This window comes from Garra rufa, chromosome 5 (genome assembly GCF_049309525.1).
Source record: "Garra rufa chromosome 5, GarRuf1.0, whole genome shotgun sequence".
NCBI lineage: Eukaryota > Metazoa > Chordata > Actinopteri > Cypriniformes > Cyprinidae > Garra > Garra rufa.
The window spans coordinates 32,943,741-32,963,842 of NC_133365.1; the positions used below are offsets into that span (position 1 = coordinate 32,943,741).

General features: G+C 42.2%; 1 protein-coding gene across 2 annotated transcripts; it reads left to right on the forward strand.

The window, feature by feature from the left end:
* Positions 1-1,966: 1,966 nt before the first annotated feature.
* coro1cb (coronin, actin binding protein, 1Cb) lies at positions 1,967-20,099 on the forward strand. Of its 2 annotated transcripts, none has more exons than XM_073840546.1 (11): positions 1,967-3,140; positions 13,590-13,789; positions 13,919-14,041; positions 14,127-14,256; positions 14,352-14,533; positions 14,617-14,736; positions 14,816-14,920; positions 16,641-16,786; positions 18,032-18,089; positions 18,305-18,547; positions 18,635-20,099. In XM_073840546.1, the coding sequence occupies exons 1-11, from the start codon at positions 2,006-2,008 to the stop codon at positions 18,752-18,754; spliced, it is 2,562 nt and encodes an 853-aa protein (XP_073696647.1). In that variant the 5' UTR covers positions 1,967-2,005; the 3' UTR covers positions 18,755-20,099. The 2 variants fall into 2 exon arrangements, with proteins under 2 accessions (XP_073696647.1, XP_073696648.1); XM_073840547.1 differs by lacking the exon at positions 1,967-3,140 and adding an exon at positions 10,916-11,071.
* The last annotated feature ends 3 nt before the right edge of the window (positions 20,100-20,102 follow it).

Genomic DNA, 20,102 nt, shown 5'->3' on the forward strand with positions numbered 1-20,102 from the left:
CATTAAACAATCTTACTGACCCCAAACTTTTGAATAGTCATGTAAATATTGATATTTTTACATATTAAAAATTCCTTTAATAAACACAATTTTAATTGTAAATGATTTTCATTTATTAAAATAACTGATAAACTAAATTCCCAGCTTGGATGGAAACATAGCCGCAGAGGCCAGGAGGTCTGGATTGTTGTTGTCAAGAGCTGTAGGATATGTTTGGAGTCTGTGGTTTTCCCTTTCATGTCTGATGTGACCTTCGCACCTGGTAACTGATCTGCTCTGCCAGTTGTCCGGCTCCCATTTTGGTTCTGTGACTCAGTAGCCACATTGAGAGTCATTTAATTTTAGGCATTGCAACATTCCAGTAAGGAGTGATGTGAGAGGAACAAGAGAGAGCTTGAAAAGGGAGGGAGCTCGTTATAGATAAAGATATACGGTCTGTTCATAAACTCATGGGTGGGGATATGTTTTCTTCACAGGAGTGATGGGACAGAAACAGGACAAGGAGCTAGGAAAAGAAGACGTCCTGACCAGTGACTATGAGATCTTAAACCAAATTGAGGAGGAAGCACATTCCAGCAGCCCGAAAGAAACAGACAACTTGGACACCTCCATACCAGAGCCCTGTTTGGATCACGAACCTACAAGACCTAATGACAACACCACTGAGCCCTCTTTCAACCAGGGAGGAAAAAAGATCAGACAGAGTTATGACACGGATGTTTCGCAGAATGCCAGGACACCAAATCCTCAACTGAGCCTGGCAGGAGGTCCATGTGCCTCAGAATTCAAAACAGTAACAAGCGACGCAACCACCGCAGATATATCTACTGCTGTGGACCAGCAACGACCTGACAAAACAGACGGAATGACTAACAAAACTCACCTCAAGGATACTCCAAACATGTTAGAAGGTTCTCGTCAAGGGGACTCAACAGATGAAGGCGCAAGCATTGAGAAGAAAGAGAAACAGACGCTGTCTGACAGACACAATGGGATGTTAGGTGCAAAGGCACTGACAAAGATAAGCGGAGATGTTGAAATGAAAAGGAAAATTTCTTTGGAATCAGAGAATGCTACTTTACTTGAAAGACAGCCATTCCAGGAAACTCGAATTTCAGAGGACAAAGATAAACATGAAATGCAGACCCTAAGTAGTAGAAGACACAAAGAAAGTCCTGATGAGGACCGATTTGAGTATTTGGACAGAGCTGATTCTTCATGTCCGGAGACTGTGGCTACATGTCCGCCAGTCACTAGACACCATTCAAATTCAAGTCGCCCATGGCTTCAGAGTGCCAATAAGCAGGGAGACAAAAATATCAAAGGGGTGTCAATATGTGTTTCACAAGAACCCAATGATGCCTCACAGACACCCAAAGACAACTTCAAAAACGACCAAAGAAACCCACGTTTCCGTACACCATTGCTGGGAAACGGAGACACTGAATGGAGAGAAATTGAAGGTAAGGACAAAATCTTGTATACTCACTTTGATGAACCTTGTTTATACAACTCTTTCGACTCTGACACTGAGATTGTTACTGAACTCACAAACGCAAACACAGCTCCAGTCCCATTGAGGATTGAGGAGGACTTTGAACAAAAGGTTTTAAGCACATTCCATCCAAATTTAAGCCAAAGCAATACTTTGTTTCACACTGAGAAGCAAAATGATGACAAAGGGGCATTCACTGTCATGGAAAAACACTCAACAGTCATGTCATCTGAGAGTTTAACTGAATCCAGTGCTAAAAACATCCCTGTTAGCAATGCGCCTCACCCAGCCAAAAGGGGCGTGTGGCGAGCAGAAGCACCATGTGTGAAAAGAGACACTGAATGTGTTTATCAAAAAGCGGTTCGGTCGAAATCACTAGAAAGCTGTGACGGTCATCTTAATGGAAGACATAATACTTCTTCTTTGCTAGATGAAAATGGTAAATTTCAGATGCAAGTCTGTAATCCAAAGATCTACAAACTGGATGACATAAACACAGAAAGAGATCAAATGATCGTAAACCATTTAAATTCTCTTTCTCACTCAGATTTTGACGCCGAAAGAGTCACACAGACGGCTTCTTTGCAACGAGAAAAAGAGCCTCTCTATTTCACAGCTGTGATCACGCCACCACTTCAGATTCATACATTTCCTGATCAGGAGGGGAGGAAGTCATCAGACGTCTCTCATTTGTACGTTCCTCACGCTGAAATACAGAGCATGATCCCTGACATCCAACCCGAAGACACTCAGACAGAAAAAAAGGCCAAAATCAAAGGACCACCACCACCTGTTCCGAAGAAACCAAAGAATCCGTTTAAAAAAGCCGCTGGCCGCAAAGAATCTGCTTCTCATTCCACAGAGGAGCCGAGCAGATATTCAGACCTACTGCTTAGCGATATCAAAATGGGCAGAAGGCAGGCGGCAATGCAGTCTGTTGAGGATTTAAATATGCATACATCATGTCTTGATATGTCACCTTATTATATCGAGTCCCCATTTTACATGTGCATGCCCTTAGAGCCTGAGGCTGCTGATATTCCAAGATATTATATAGTCCCATATGATGAAATTGTTGCACCTGACTGCGATAGCTTGATGGAAACTGTTGATGATAAAGAGCTGACAGAAATGGATATGTCTCAGCTGAGACCACTGTTAAAAAAAAAGGCAAAAATAAAGGGCCCACCACCACCTGTACCAAAGAAGCCTCAAAATCCATTTGCTAAAACAGACACAGAGAAGGACGAGCCATGCAAAGACTTTGATTTGGAAAACCTGGAACAGCTTTTGAAATATGGTAGACGTGACTCTGAAAGCTACATGATGGACATTGAGGATGAAGAAGAGTCTAAACCCACCGCAGTCCCAACTAGATATCCTTACGCCGCCTGTCGAATTCCAAGCAGCGATTCTTCTGCTTCAGAGGAAAACGAACTGTCCAGATACAGGCCCGTCTCTGAGCTCATCAGAGACAGCAACAAGATCCAGGAGAAAGTGATACATCACAGCAGGACAAACATAATGGAAGCCAGGCCAGATGTGACTGTGGGAAGCCAGAGTCTAAAAGTATCACAGATGAAGAGAGCCTTTGATGTACAAACATCTTCCCATAAAATGGAAAGAAGATCCTCGCCGAAGAAAGGTAAGACAGGTTTTTAAGCTGATTGCATTTCTAGTTTTCATACAATATTCCACTGAGAGGGTTCTAGAAGATCTTGATCCGATTTCAGTGGGGTTCAGTTATATTAAAATAAAAAATATACTTTACTAACTATCAGAGTATTGTCAGAGTTAATGATGTTAATTAAATCTGCTTACTGCAATAATTGACCTTGTTTAGTTTCATTCTACTTTATACAGTCAAAACAAAAATTATTAAGACACCAGATATAATTTTTGATATTTCATTTACTAGTGGGTGTAAGACACTATAGTTAATTTATGTAAGTGGAGATAGCAAAATAAAGTAAACTGTGACATATTATACCCAAAATATTTTCATACAGTGGACTACCAGTAAAACTGATACAAATTTGGGACAAAAATTTTGATTTGACACCATGTTTTGTTACATACCTTTCTATCAAAGTTATCTGATATTATCACTTGAGTTCCTGTCATATCTTATAATTTTCTAATGTTAATGCGTAACTGTGATAATGTGAGTGTCACCATTTGAGTCTCCATTGTCCTGTCATCACAAACTCTTGCACTACACATCTTGGACTTCATCCCCCACAAGCCACTGCACCAATCACTGCTCACACCTGCTCCTCGTGACCCACTGCACTCGATTGCTGCACACATTTGTTCCTCATCACACTGACTGCATTTAAGCTTCTCACACACACAGCCACTCTGCGAAGTCTTATCGTTCCTCATGGTCGTAATTCCGAGCGTTTCTTCCCGTGTTTGTTTTCCCGTGTGTGTGATTCCTGGACTCCCTCCCGTGTTTGATTCGCGCTGCCAGCCCCGACCTTTCTGCATGTTTTTTTACTACGATTTCTGCCTGCCCCTTTGTGTTTGTTTGCCTGAATAAAATGCTGCAAATGGATCCGCACGTCTCAGTCCGTCCATGTGACAGAAGACTTCGCCACTACAAGGATCCAGCAGCTAGTATGATGTCATCCGGTTCCAGCACGCATCCAACAGTACAGATCATGCGTCTAAAACAAGGTGAGCGGTCTGTTGAGGATTATGCTATGGACTTTGTGGAATTGGCTAAGCAGACTTCTATGGATGATGAATGCCTGATGATTTTTTTCCGTGGAGGACTCTTAGAGCCATTGGCTTCACTGATGCCCACGTTTGAACCTGGCTGGACTTTACAAACTTACGTGGACATTGCTCTGCAAATAAGTGGCTCTCCCTTTACTGTGGGAAACAAAGAAGACAACAATGTTCCCACGGTAAACACCCTTCCAGAGCCTGTTCACAAGATGGCCGCCCTTCTAGAGTCTGTTCACAAGATGGCTGCCCTTCCAGAGTCTGCTCTCAAGATGGTCACCCTTCCAGAGCCATTGCACAAGATGGCTGCCCTCCCAGAGTCTCCGCTGGTTCAGCCCAGTCTTCCAGAGCCTCCGCTGGTTCCGCCCAGCCTTCCAGAGCTTCCGCTGGTTCCGCCCAGCCTTCCAGAGCCTCCGCTGGTTCCGGCCAGCCTTCCAGAGCCTCCGCTGGTTCCGCCCAGTCTTCCAGAGCCTCCGCTGGTTCCGGCCAGCCTTCCAGAGCCTCCGCTGGTTCCGCCCGGCCTTCCAGAGCCTCCGCTGGTTCAGCCCAGCCTTCCAGAGATTCCTGTCTGCCCGGTTCAGGCCACGGAGGCCATTTATGGACTGTCGAGTTTCCCTCCCACCCTCCCTACTGCTCCAGTCCCACCACCTCTGTCTCCTGACAGTCCCTCTGCTCACCCACAACCCACCTTCGATGCAGAGGACTTGCCGTGGGACTGCCAGTCTCCATCGGTGCCCTGGCTAGAGGATCCCTCACCATCACCTCCAGCCTCAGAGTCCTGGACTCCGCCTCGGCCCTCCGACCCTGCGGCTCCACCCCGGCTCTCTGCTCCCTTGTCTCCGCTGTCGGCCGTCGGTCCACCAGCTCCACCAGGCTCCAACGTCCCTCCGGCTCCGCCCTGGTCGGTCGTCGCCCCACCTTCGCCTCTGGACTCTACTCTTCCGGCTGCGCCTCGTCACTCCGTCCTACCGGCTCTGTGGACCTCCTCCCTCCTGCGGACACAGCCTCGGTCCTCTGTCGCTCCGGCTCCGCCGTGTACCTCCGGACCTCCATCTCCGCCTTGGTCGCCAGAGCCTTGGGTTCCGCCTTGGCCCTCCGGATCCTCTGTGTCGCCCAGGACCATCGACTCTCCGGTTCCGCCTCGGGCTCCACCGGCTCCACCTCCGTCGGTCGGCCCCATGGAGGAGCCAACCCTTCCTCCACCATGGCTTCTCCCTCCGCCAGTCCCGCCTCAGTCCATAGCTCCATTACCCCCACATGGACCTGGCCCTCCATCCCTCCCCCTGTACCGCCTCCGCTCCACCACCCTCCGGTTTCATCATGTGGTTAGAGCGTCTGGAAGCCGCTCCTTGGGGGGGGGGGCTCTGTCACCATTTGAGTCTCCATTGTCCTGTCATCACAAACTCTTGCACTACACATCTTGGACTTCATCCCCCACAAGCCACTGCACCAATCACTGCTCACACCTGCTCCTCGTGACCCACTGCACTGATTGCTGCACACATCTGTTCCTCATCACACTGACTGCATTTAAGCTTCTCACGCACACAGCCACTCTGCGAAGTCTTATCGTTCCTCATGGTCGTAATTCCGAGCGTTTCTTCCCGTGTTTGTTTTCCCGTGTGTGTGATTCCTGGACTCCCTCCCGTGTTTGATTCTCGCTGCCAGCCCCGACCTTTCTGCATGTTTTTTGACTACGATTTCTGCCTGCCCCTTTGTGTTTGTTTGCCTGAATAAAATGCTGCAAATGGATCCGCACGTCTCAGTCCGTCCATGTGACAGAGAGAAATGTTAAAGGTGTCTGAATAAATTTTGATTTGACTGTAAATTAGTCATTAGATTAATCATAATTATATTATGATGTCTGCTAAAATGCTGGGTTAAAAACTATAGCGCTGGGTAAAATATGGAAAAAAAAATGTTTAACCCACTCTTTAATTGGGTTTACTCAACTATTATTTAAAAATTACTATATGGCTGGTTTAAAATGAACCCAAAGTAGTTTGTAAATTAAAAATCAAACATAATTACTAGACACATCAGCAATAATTAGTACCATTGTAAAAAATGTTTATTATTTCATGATTATTTATTCACTTTATTAATAAATGTTTGTTTATTGAACATATTAATAAATGTTAACCTATTTTGCGTTAATTTTAAGCAAGAGATATAGTAATTTTAAAGCAATAGTTGAGTTAAATAAAACTACCCAGAAGGTTTGGTTAAACATTTACCTCAACCACTGTCATGTATCTGGTCTGTCTTCTCATCATGAACTCTTGCACACACATTCTGGACTGCAATCCCCATAAGCCACTGCACCAATCACTGCACACAGCTGCTCCTTGTTTCCCACTGAACTGATTGCTGCACACACCTGTTTCACATTTACCCACATGCATTTAAGCCACAGACACACACACTTCCTTGCGAAGTCTTACCGTTCCCTATGGTCGTAATTCCGAGCGTTTTCCCTTGTGTTGGTTTCCCTGTGTATGACTCTGGACTGTGTACCCCGTTGACGATTCCTGCTACCTGCCATTGCGACCATTGCCTGTGTATCGAACTGTTTCCTGGATTTCCTACGTTGTTCCTGTTTTCCGGTGATCATTCCTGCCTGTTGACTATTCTCAATAAATGCTGCAAATGGATCCGCACGTCTCTGACCCTCCTTGTGACAGAAGACTTCGCCGCTACAAGGATCCAGCAGCGAGTATGGTGTCATCCGGTTCCAGCACGAACACCACTGTACAGATCATGCGTCTCAAGCAGGGTGAGCGGTCTATTGAGGATTACGTTATGGACTTTGTGGAATTAGTTAAGCAGACTTCTATGGATAATCTGTGTCTGATGATATTTTTTCATGGAGGACTTTCTGAACCACTCCGCTCCTCAATGCCACTTTATGAACCTCATTGGGCTTTAGAACACTACTTGGACATTGCACTTCAAATGGCTGGCTCACCTTTAACTGTGGGTGATCTAGAAGAGCAACCGCCCAAGTCTGTAAGCAAGATGGCCTCCCTTCTAGAGTCTTTTCACAAGATGACCTCCCTTCTAGAGTCTGTTCGCAAAATGGCTGCCCTTCCAGAGTCTGCTCTCAAGATGGTCACCCTTCCAGAGCCATTGCACAAGATGGCTGCCCTCCCAGACTCTCCTCTGGTTCCGCCCGGCCTTCCAGAGCCTCCGCTGGTTCAGCCCGGCCTTCCAGAGCCTCCGCTGGTTCCGCCCAGCCTTCCAGAGCCTCCGCTGGTTCCGCCCAGCCTTCCAGAGCCTCCGCTGATTCAGCCCAGCCTTCCAGAGTCTCCGCTGGTTCCGCCCGGCCTTCCAGAGCCTCCGCTGGTCCCGCCCAGCCTTCCAGAGCCTCCGCTGGTTCCGCCCGGCCTTCCAGAGTCTCCGCTGGTCCCGCCCGGCCTTCCAGAGTCTCCGCTGGTTCCGCCCGGCCTTCCAGAGCCTCCGCTCGTTCCGCCCAGCCTTCCAGAGCCTCCGCTGGTTCCGCCCAGCCTTCCAGAGCCTCCGCTGGTTCAGCCCAGTCTTCCAGAGCCTCCGCTGGTTCCATCCAGTCGTCCTGAGATTCCTGTCTGCCCGGTTCTGGTCACGGAGGCCATGCATGGACTGTGTAGTTTCCCACCCACCCTCCCTGCTGCTCCAGTTCCGCCACCTCTGTCTCCTGACAGTCCCTCTGCTCACCCACATCCCACCTTCGGTGCAGAGGACTTGCCGTGGGACTGCCAGTCTCCATCGGTGTCCAGACTGAAGGACCCCTCACCATCACCTCCAGTCTCAGAGTCCTGGACTCCACCTCGGCCCTCCGACCCTGCGGCTCCACCCCGGCTCTGTGCTCCCTCGTCTCCGTTGTCGGCAGTCGGCCCACCAGCTCCTCCGGGCTCCATCGTCTCTCCGGCTCCGCCCCGGTCAGTCGTCGCCCCACCTTCGCCTCTGGACTCTACTCCTCCGGCTGCGCCTCGTCACTCCGTCCTGCCGGCTCTGTGGACCTCCTCCCTCCCGTGGGCACAGCCTCGATCCTCTGTCACTCCGGCTCCGCTGCGTACCTCCGGACCTCCATCTCCGCCGGGGTCGCCAGAGCCTTGGGTTCCGCCTTGGCCCTCCGGATCCTCTGTGTCGCCCAGGACCATCGACTCTCCGGTTCCGCCTCGGGCTCCACCGGCTCCACCTCCGTCGGTCGGCCCCATGCAGGAGCCAACCCTTCCTCCATCATGGCTTCTCCCTCTGTCGGCTCCGCCTCAGTTCGGGGTTCCAGTACCCCTACATGGACCTGGCCCTCCATCCCTCCCCCTGTTCCGCCTCCGCTCCACCACCCTCCAGGTTGTATTATGTGGTTAGAGCGTCTGGAAGCCGCTCCTTGGGGAGGGGCTCTGTCATGTATCTGGTCTGTCTTCTCATCATGAACTCTTGCACACACATTCTGGACTGCAATCCCCATAAGCCACTGCACCAATCACTGCACACAGCTGCTCCTTGTTTCCCACTGAACTGATTGCTGCACACACCTGTTTCACATTTACCCACATGCATTTAAGCCACAGACACACACACTTCCTTGCGAAGTCTTACCGTTCCCTATGGTCGTAATTCTGAGCGTTTTCCCTTGTGTTGGTTTCCCTGTGTATGACTCTGGACTGTGTACCCCGTTGACGATTCCTGCTACCTGCCATTGCGACCATTGCCTGTGTATCGAACTGTTTCCTGGATTTCCTACGTTGTTCCTGTTTTCCGGTGATCATTCCTGCCTGTTGACTATTCTCAATAAATGCTGCAAATGGATCCGCACGTCTCTGACCCTCCTTGTTACAACCACTGGGTCAAAACTATCCAATTTCTGGGTTTGTCCATATTTTGGGTTGTTTTTAACCCTCTTTTCTTTCAAACTGTCAAGAAAATTCAGTATTGATGTATCTTTCTGTGGACTTTCACTTTGCCATTGTCGCTTTTAGCTCGCTCACTACTTTTCTCTGCAACTGCTTTGGAATAGTATATCCGATTTATTGTAAAAAGCCCTAGAAAAATACATATATGATTTGAAACAAAATTCTCTTTAGGGTTACACATCTAAAGGTACTCTAATAGTGGATTCAAAAATATATAAAAATACTATTTTAACAATTTAGTGCAATAATAAAGCCAATTATTTCATTTTGTAAACATGTTTCATTTATGTGTAATATTTTTCTCACACATTATTGCTCCTTATACATGAAATTTAGTCAGACACCTTCAACATTTCTGACATTATCACAGTTTATTCGCTATAGTTTAGAAAATGGTAATAAAATATGACAAGAAGAGTTAAATCAGAACAAATTCATCTTGATAATGTCAGATAACTTTAATAGAAAAGTATGTAATAAATTAGGTTGTATAGCTGTATAGTCAGCTATCAGCTGTTAAATTTAAAGGTTGTATCAGCGATTTCTAGCCTAAAACATAAAGTGTCAATTTCAGCTGACCTTTCTTCACGATCCGCTCGCTGCTTGTCCCATAAATTGTCTGTGAAAAAACTGCGTCTCTCTGGTCAGCCTAGGGTCCGAGATATGCCAAAAAAACAATCGGCACTACCAACCTTTCCACAGATAAACAAACAGTGTTCCAACCAATCAGCGTCAGGGGTTTGGTGTTGTGGACTTTCCTACTGGTGCAGGGATGTGAGGGAGGCGGAGCGAAAGTCCACAACACCAAACCCCCGACGCTGATTGGTTGGAACACTGTTTGTTTATCTGTGGAAAGGTTGGTAGTGCCGATTGTTTTTTTGGCATATCTCGGACCCTAGGCTGACCAGAGAGACGCGGTTTTTTCACAGACAATTTATGGGGCAGGCAGCGAGCGGATCGTGATGAAAGGTCAGCTGAATTTGACACTTTATGTTTCAGGCTAGAAATCGCTGATACAACCTTTAAATACACAATTAGATAATATCAATTTAGGTCATCTAATAACCAAGCGACGCTTAATTTTGTTCAGTCTGTGGTGTAAAAAGGTTGCATTAGCAATTAAAGAAAAAACACTTATGCAAAACATGGTCAGGTCAAAGTGTCTGAGTGTCCCAAATTTTTATTAGTTTTACTGGCAGTTCACTGTGTGAAGAATTTTTGGGTATGTCAGTTTACTTTATTTTCCTATCATCACTTACAAAAATGAACTATAATGTCCTGCACCCACTAGTAAAAATATGAAAAATTATATCACGTGTCTGGATAATTTTTGGTTTGACTGTATCCGTTTTTGTACTTTAGAAAGGAGGTCCCTCAGAACATAAAATCTGCGTTCCTTGATATCACAAAGTTTAAAAAAGCCTTACACCACAGTGAAACAGAAAAATTAGATTCTCAAGCACACATTGCACTTTGTAACATAATCCAACATGAGCATGACTTCATCCTTTTTCACTCTTAACATAATTACCAGAGTCCTGTAACATTATCAGCTCCGTTGAAGCCAAAGCACAACGTGTTTAAATCCACAAGATGGAAAAGCTTCTTGGGATCAAGGTAGTGTGTTTGCAATGGAGAGATGCTCAAGAGTCTTTCCATTTATTTAACGACCTTACCAGTTAAACCACAGTAACCTGTCAGCCGGTGGGGTACAGTTTGTACCATTACTTGCCATTCACACACAGAACTGATGTCCATGTAGGAGGACATGAGGAGGAGGGGAGGGGAGAGGAGAACAAGGGCGTTTTCTCCCGTTCATTCAGAATAAAGGAGAGGAGGGAAGCTATTGTGGCTAGCCGCAATTCACTGAGACAGTCACCAGCACAACTGAATCTGTGAGAAAATAAATTAATGCTTTGAATTTGACGCTTTGAGGGACGTAGTACTGATAAAGGTAAGCGTTTTGCGTTTGCTCATAATAATGCAAGGCAGGTCAGTGGTGCAATAGCCTCTACTGGAATGCTAGCTTGGTTTTAGCAAGCATCACTGATTTAAAACAAGCTATGGAAACAGCTAGTACCTCACCGAAAAAAAAAAAAAAAATTTGCACCGTGCATGTGCATTTGCTGGCCTTTCGGCTCATTCAGCGGGATTTTCTGCCATTAATTATCATGCATATGGCGAGATAAGCTGAAATAGTGAGATATTAATTGAAAGTTGACCATCATGACCTGCGCCGGGTAGATAGCACGCCTCCACTTCAAAGCGGCACGTCGCATTTCGCCAGCGCATGCAAAGAAAAACACGCACGGCTCAAAACAAGCTGTAATACTGATGCTTTTTCAGCTGTTTTCATTCATTTGTTCGGTTAGCGGTTAGCTCATTTTCTCACACCAGCAGAAGCCTGCCTATCTATCGATTATGTCATGTTTTATCATTCCCACTCTTGCACTACAGGCGAATATCTTATCTTTCTCTTCATCTTCTCTCATCTATACATATTTTTTTTTTTACTCTATATCCTAATTGATCTAGAAATGTAAGTGGTGTGTGAGCTTTTTTTCTTTCGCCGGGATGCTCATCATCATCAATAACGCAGCTCGGCCATTAGAAAGCAAACACACACACTCACACACACCGCCATACATCTGACCTATTTCCAAAAGCACATCCGTGACTTTATTGTAATGACTACATTTTATTCTCGCTAACACTGATGTTTGGAATGGTTGTGTTTATTATTAGTGTTAATAATGGCGGTAGCTGTTATTTATGAAGACACCGCCATCAATCAGGGCCCTACAGTTCATCTCAGCCGGTGCTTCAGATAATGCACATAATAGAAAGGCGACTCAGATAACCAGTGATTATTAATGTGTAATTATGAGAATCAATTTGTTTAGCCTTATATCATGCCCTTCATAACTCTGGTTAGGAATAAACTGGCTGTTTCTCAAAATAACCCTTACTAGACAGCTTTTTAAGGCATCACACTCTCGTGGGCATTCATTTTTGAGCATCTTTGGTGTGTGTAGCTTATTAATGCTGTTTTTTGGCAGTTCATTAGGTTTTGATCTTCTAGGAATGTACAATCTTTTATTCTGGTTGATAAACAATGCAAATTTATATCTGTTCAAAAAAGAGAATGTTTACTTTTATAGGCTACTTATGATGCATACAATTTCATATACTCTTAACAAATTTGTTCAAGTGAACTGAAATACAGTCAAATCTAAATTTAATCAGACACATTCAACATTTCTCACATTATCAGTTTATTCGCTATAGTTTAGGAAATGGAAGTCAAATTCATCTTGATAATGTCAGATAACTTTGATAAAAAGGTATATAATGGATTACAATCAAGCAAAAATTCAGACAACTGTTAGTATGACAATATTTACACGACTATCGATACTTTGATGACTAATTACCAAGCAATGCCTAATTTTGTTCAGTCTGTGGTGTAAAAAGCTCACATAAATGAACTATAGTGTTCTGCACCCACTAGTACAAAAAGTATATCTGGTGTCAGAATAATTTTTGGTTTGACTGTATGTGCTTCTACAAAAGTAGGTTTCAACTGGTAACTGGAAAATTTAGTTTATTAATCAAATATAGGATATTTTAATTTTTATCAATAAGTTACTTTAGTCATTTATTACTGTAATTAACTACTTAAGTAATTTAAACAATTAGTTATTAGAGCATGGCTTTTTCATATCAAGATGAATGTTTGTACACAGTGGTGCAATGAAATTTCCCCAACAAAACTACAGTTGATGTCTCCCCTTTTCTCTTTAGAGAAGTGCATATACAGAGTGAAATGGAAAACCCAATTCCCAAGACTGTCTAGCTGACCGCTCATCTCACCCTAATATGATACACTGTCAATATTAAGTCTGAAAGCAAAAGAAAAACATTGAAAATGCATTCATTCATTTGCCATGTGTTATACAGCAAAGAATTACTGTCAGGTATTTAAAAGTTAAATAATTTAAGAGCTACTGTAAATATATATGTGACCCTGGACCACAAAAATTTTGAAACTGAGATGTATACTTCATCTGGAAACTGAATAAATAAGCTTTCCATTGATGTATGGTTTGTTAGGATAGAACAATATTTGGCCGAGATACAACTATTTGAAAATCTGGAATCTGAGGGTGCAAAAAAATCAAAATATTGAGAAAATCACTTTAAAGTTGTCCACATGAAGTTCTTAGTAACGCGTTTTACTAATCAAAAATTAAGTTTTGATATATTTACGGCAGGAAATTGACAAAATCTTCATTGAACATGATCTTTACCTAATATCCTAATGATTTTTGGCAAAAAAGAAAAATTGATCATTTTGACCCATAGAGTGTATTTTTAGCTATTTCTACAAATATACCCACGCTACTTAAGACTGGTTTTGTTTCCCAGGGTCACATATGTAAAAGAACATTTCTCTTCTCTTGTGTTTTCAGAGATGATCAGACGAGTGGTACGACAGAGTAAATTCCGTCATGTGTTTGGTCAGGCGGTGAAGAACGACCAGTGCTATGATGACATTAGGGTTTCGCGGGTTACCTGGGACAGTGCCTTTTGTGCAGTAAACCCCAAATTTGTTGCTATTATTGTGGAGGCCAGTGGGGGTGGAGCTTTCCTTGTTCTGCCTCTGCAAAAGGTAAGGGATAGCCACATATGACCTAAATGCTCACTCAGCATTTATGCAGTTAGTAATTTGAATAAGCTAAGATGGTCAGAATAATGCAAGATGAGGCATAAATTCATGCTCTCTGTTTCCTGTTTGCAGACGGGTCGTATTGACAAGGCCTACCCCACTGTTTGTGGTCACACGGGCCCTGTGTTGGACATCGACTGGTGCCCGCACAATGATCACGTCATTGCCAGCGGCTCTGAAGATTGTACAGTAATGGTACGTTCAGCTCCTTCACTACATCCTCTCATGCTTAGAAATTCAGAGTGATTATTATGAAAATTTTTGCATTTTTGTCACACAGGTGTGGCAGATCCCTGAGAACGGCCTCACCGCAGCTCTTTCCGAGCCAGTCGTGGTGTTAGAGGGTCATTCCAAGAGGGTGGGCATCGTGACGTGGCATCCAACAGCCCGCAATGTTCTGCTAAGTGCAGGTAAGACATTTTAAAAGTAAGTGCATTACATAAAAATGTTGTGTGATGTGTGAGTGAATGATCAAAAACTAATTTTGTCTTCTCTCCTCTGTTAGGATGCGATAATCTCATCATCATTTGGAATGTGGGCACAGGAGAAGCTCTGATCAACCTGGAGGACATGCATCCCGACGTGATCTTCAGCGTCTGCTGGAGTCGCAACGGCAGCCTCATTTGTACCGCGTGTAAGGATAAGAAAGTGCGCGTTATCGATCCACGCAAGGGGAAGATCACTGCGGTAAGTGAAAACATCTTAGAATTACATTGAAGACTCTTTATTTTCACAGTTCCTTGTGTCTCACTGGCATTGATGATTCACAGGAGAAGGATAAGGCCCATGAGGGGGCGCGGCCCATGAGAGCCATCTTTCTGGCTGATGGAAACATCTTCACCACTGGTTTCAGTCGTATGAGTGAGCGACAGCTGGCCTTATGGAATCCAGTAAGCCAAAATAAATACATTTTCATGGTTTTGAAAAATTAAGATTTTTATTTAACATTTTGATCTGCGTCTCTTTAAGAAAAACATGGAGGAGCCGATATCAGTGCACGAAATGGACACCAGCAATGGAGTGTTGCTTCCTTTTTATGACCCTGACACTAATGTTGTCTACCTGTGTGGAAAGGTGAGCAAGTGTTTTTTAATGTGACCCAGAAAGCATAAATTCAGCTATATTGTATTAATAATTATTGTGTTGTTTAACATTTTAATTACGATTATGGTAATATAATGAAATTTGAATAATTCCCCCCCCCCCCATGTTGTTTTATTTAGTACTGACCTGAATAAGATATTTCACATAAAAGACATTTACATATAGTCCACAAGAGAAAATTATTTATAAAAATGACCCTGTTCAAAAGTTTACATACACTTGATTTACAATACTGTGTTGTTACCTGAATGATCCACAGCTGTTTTTTGTTTGTTTGTTTGTTTGTTTGTTTGGTTATAGTTGTTCATGAGTCCCTTGTTTGTCCTAAACAGTTAAACTGCCTGCTGTTCTTCAGAAAAATCCTTCAGGTCCCACAAATTATTTGTCTTTTCAGCATTTTTGTGTATTTGACACCTTTTACAACAATGGCTGCATGTTTTTGAGATCCATCTTTTCACACTAAGGACAACTAAGGGTCTCATATGTGACCCTGGACCAGAAAAACCAGTCTTAAGTCGCTGGGGTATATTTGTAGCAATAGCCAAAAATACATTGCATGGGTCAAAATTTTAGATTTTTCTTTTATGCCAAAAATCATTAGGAAATTAAGTAAAGATCATGTTCCATGATCATTCTTTGTAAAATTCCTACTCTAAATATATCAAAATGTAATTTTTGATTAGTAATATGCATTGTTAAGAACCTAATTTGGACAACTTTAAAGGTGATTTTCTCAGTATTTTGATTTTTTTGCACCCTCAGATTCCTGATTTTCAAATAGATGTATCTCGACCAAATATTGTCATATCATAACAAACCATACATCGATAGAAAGCTTATTTATTGAATATTCATATGATGTATACATCCCAGTTTTGTAAAATCTAACCTTATGACTGGTTTTGTGGTCCAGGGTCACATATGCAACTATTACAGAAGGTTCAAACACTCACTGATGCTCCAGAAGGAAAAACAATGCATGAAGAGCCAGGGGGGTGAAAACTTTTGAACAGAATGAATATGTGTATATTATCCTTATTTTGCCTAAATATCATATATTTTCCATTTAGTACTGCCCTTTAGAAGCTACAGAAGATATATACATGTTCCCCAGAAGACAAAAAAAAGTCATCCTCAAATTCTAAAAGTTTTTACCCCCCTCGCTCTTAATGCATCGTTTTTCCTTCTGGAGCATCAGTGAGTGTTTGCACCTTCTGTAATAGTTGCATATGAGTCCCTCAGTTGTCCTTAGTGTGAAAAGATGGATTTCAAAATCATACAGTCATTGTTGGAAAATGCTGAAAAAACTATTTTTTTCAGAATTTGTGGGACCTGAAGGATTTTTCTAAAACAAGGGACTTATGAACAACTATCACTAAACAAAAAAAGCAGCTGTGGATCATTCAGGTAACAACACAGTATTAAGAATCAAGTGTATTTAAATTTTTTAACAGGGTCATTTTTATAAATTCAACTATTATTTTCTCTTGTGGACTATATGTAAACGTCTTTTATGTAGATTTATCTTATTCAAGTCAGACCTAAATAAAAAACATAAAGACCCCTCTTATTTTGGTAAAATAATTAACATTTTGCAAGGTGTATGTAAACTTTTTACTTCAACTGTATATAGTGTACGTATATATTTTAATAAGGCAAATAGAAACTGTAATCTTGTTTTCTCTTTTAGGGTGACAGCAGTATCCGTTACTTCGAGATCACAGACGAGGCGCCGTATGTGCACTACCTCAACACGTTTTCCAGCAAGGAGCCCCAAAGAGGCATGGGCTACATGCCTAAAAGAGGCCTAGATGTCAACAAGTGTGAGATAGCCAGGTATGCAGTATTCACACAGGTATTTCTATTAAGTATTATTTTTGAAAATAGAAAACAGGCACAGGGTTTTCAGAAAGTGTGTGGCCTAGATCAGTTCAAATTATCCGATGTGTTTGAGGTGCTTATGGCCTTGTCAGAATCTAGATATTTTTGAGAAACTATACTGACTTGAAGCCAGCATTGTTGTGATTAAGGTTTTCGGAAGTGTGACAGGATAGATGCTTCACTCATGCTGCTAGGTTGATTTTATGTCTCCAGTAGGGGGAAGCATTAGCCTGTCATAGACTATAAAAGCTAATGTGATGGCAATGTGGCACTGATCATGCTGTGGCTCTTAAAGGTCATTGAAATGTTATTTGACTACTAACGATCAATGTAAGGATCATTAACATTAGCTTTCTGTGTTTAATCACTGTTGGAAATTGCATTTAAATATAGATATATATAGAGTTAAGGCTTCTTGTAAATAACTATTTTTTAATGTAAAAATGTATATCTGGCATTAAAATGTTGAGATAGATGCAGAGAGTTCCTCTTTTCTATTTTAAATTATATTGAAATGTCATTTATTCCTGTGATGGCAAAGCTGAATTTTCAGCAGTATGTTTCAAATAACATACTGTTATCCAATGTATTATCAAAATAGTTGTTCTGCTGCTTTAATTTTGCAGTCTTTAATTTTGATGATCCACATGATCCTTCAGAAATCATTCTAATATTCTGATTTGCTGCTCGATTTTTTTTATAATTATTATGTTAAAAACAGCTAAGTAGAAATTTTTCAGGTTTCTTTGATGAATACAAAGTTGAGAAGAACAGCATTTATCTGAAAAATAAATAGTTTGTAACATAAATGTCTGTATTTGATCAATTTAAAGCATCTTTGCTAAATAAAAATATTAATTTCTGTAAAAGTATGAATCCCCCCCCCCCCCCCCAAAACAATACAAATACAAATGTTTCTTGAACAGCAAAATCAGCATGTTAGAATGATTTCTGAAGGATCATGTGACACTGAAGACTTGGAGTAATGATGCTGAAAATTTAGGTTTGATCACAGGAATAAATTACATTTTTACAATATATTCAAATAGAAAACAGTTATTTTAAATAGTAAAAATATTTCAAAATTGTATTGTTTTTGCTGTACTTCAGATCAAAAAAATGCAGGCATGGCGAGCAGAAGAGACTTTAAAAAACATTAAAAATGTTACTTACAAATAACATGTCTGTTGTTTCTCACAGGTTTTATAAACTTCATGAGAGAAAGTGTGAACCAATTATCATGACCGTCCCTAGAAAGGTACTTTTCATTATTTTGTGTTTGTTGTTCTGTATGAATTTGTTACTCTATTATATATTCCTGGGAAAAAATCTGTTATTAAAATAATGATAGTTGAAGAAATAGAGTAGGCACTCGGTTTCAATAACGTTAAAGCAGCAGATGTTTTTAGAGAAAACAAAGAGCATGAATCCAAAATACTCATTACGATATTTCCTGTCTTCTGTTTCTGGCAGTCAGACCTCTTTCAGGACGACCTCTATCCGGACACAGCGGGTCCAGATCCGGCGCTAGAGGCCGAGGAGTGGTTTGAAGGCAAGAACGGCGAACCGATCCTGATCTCGCTCAAACATGGTTATGTTCCGGGAAAGAACCGCGACCTCAAAGTAGTCAAGAAAAATGTGCTGGATAACAAGGCACCCAAAAAGGTGGAGGAGCCTGCAGCTCCTCAGAAACCTGCCTCCCCTCAGCTAACTAGAGTAAGTATGATGCTTCATTGACTCTTTCTACTTTTTCCCATTATTAATTAATGCTTAAGTAACATTGAACTTTTTTCTTATTCACAGAAGAATGAAGTGAAGTTAGAGGAGCTGCTGCGAGAAGTCAAGTCCCTTAGAGATCTGGTCACGCTGCAGGACAGGAGAATCGCCAAACTGGAAGAGCAAGTGGCTAAAGTGGCAATCTAAGACACTGGTGGTGGTCTGAGCCGTAGCGTCAGTATGGAGAAAGAGAGATTCGGTTGGGCAGGGGGGGCAGTCACTGCCAAAATGTCTCAATTTGACTCAATCATTCCGCTTGGTGTTTCTCACAAGGACTTCAAGCAACATTCCAAGATGGACTTTTACTTTTTGTCAAGTCTCCCCCAAGCATTCGCATAGCAGAAGCAAAATTGTGGCAATGAGTGCTCACTGGTTTTAACTGATGTTTTACATTTTGTTAAAGATTTTCTTACTTCTTTCGTTATTGTAACTTTGTTTCCATGAGTATTCTGATATTAACCGGTATGTCGTTGTATATACACATCAGTATTTCTCTTTCCTTTTTTGTTGTGCTGCCAAATTTGAGGCGATGCAGTCGTCTCTCCTTTTATTTCTACTTTTATATGTTTTTTCCCAGTTGTAGATAGTGGCTTATTGAAAAACAAGACATACTATTCAAAGTGGGACATCAGCAGAAAAAGGTAGAACTGTGTGGATGTGATTTTCAAGTGATTGTAAAGGCAACTAATCATAGATGATCATAAGGATTTAGTGAAATCTAAGAAATGTTAATAAGCATTAAAATTCAACAAATCAGCCCCTTGTGATGATCATGAGCACATCAGTCATTTTCTCCATTGGCTGCTTTGGGATCATCGTAATTAAATATAAAGCATCCAACAACAGGGTTTTTCCAAATATAACACAATCAGTTACAGTATATCCAGAAGCAATAACCTCATGTTGCAGAATGAATGTCAACGTAACCTAAACCTGTTCGATTTTGGCAAGTATTGTTGAAAATGCAATCCTCATGCATCTTCTTCATGAATCAAAAACCTACCGCTGTAACCTGACAGTAATTATGAAGTTACTGTTGCACCTCAGGAAATCAATCACTCTGAAGTCAGAAACATTGGATGCTCAACTCTTGCCATTTGCATGATGTTTTTCCACAAACATAGTACCTTATTTTGATTAGGAAATGGCTATTTTTTTGCTGTCATTATCCATGTTCTCCAGTTTGCCCCCGCTTTGGAATTATTCTCATGTTACGGAATATTGGGCTGGCACATGCTCTGATTAGTGAACTTGGCTTTAAGAGGCAGTGGCTACCTGCGAGCTCTTCTGATGTACATGTACTGTAAATGTAATGGTGCCTCTATGTGTGTTTCTGGTTTTAGACAGACCTCCTCAGTTGACCACTGCTGGAGGACAACATCCATGAATCTGAGCACTTATCTGTGTCCTAAACAGTCTTGTGCATGCATTCCAAACTTCACCTAAAATAAAAAAAAAAGGTTGACTCTACAATAAATCTTTTCATTCATAATTC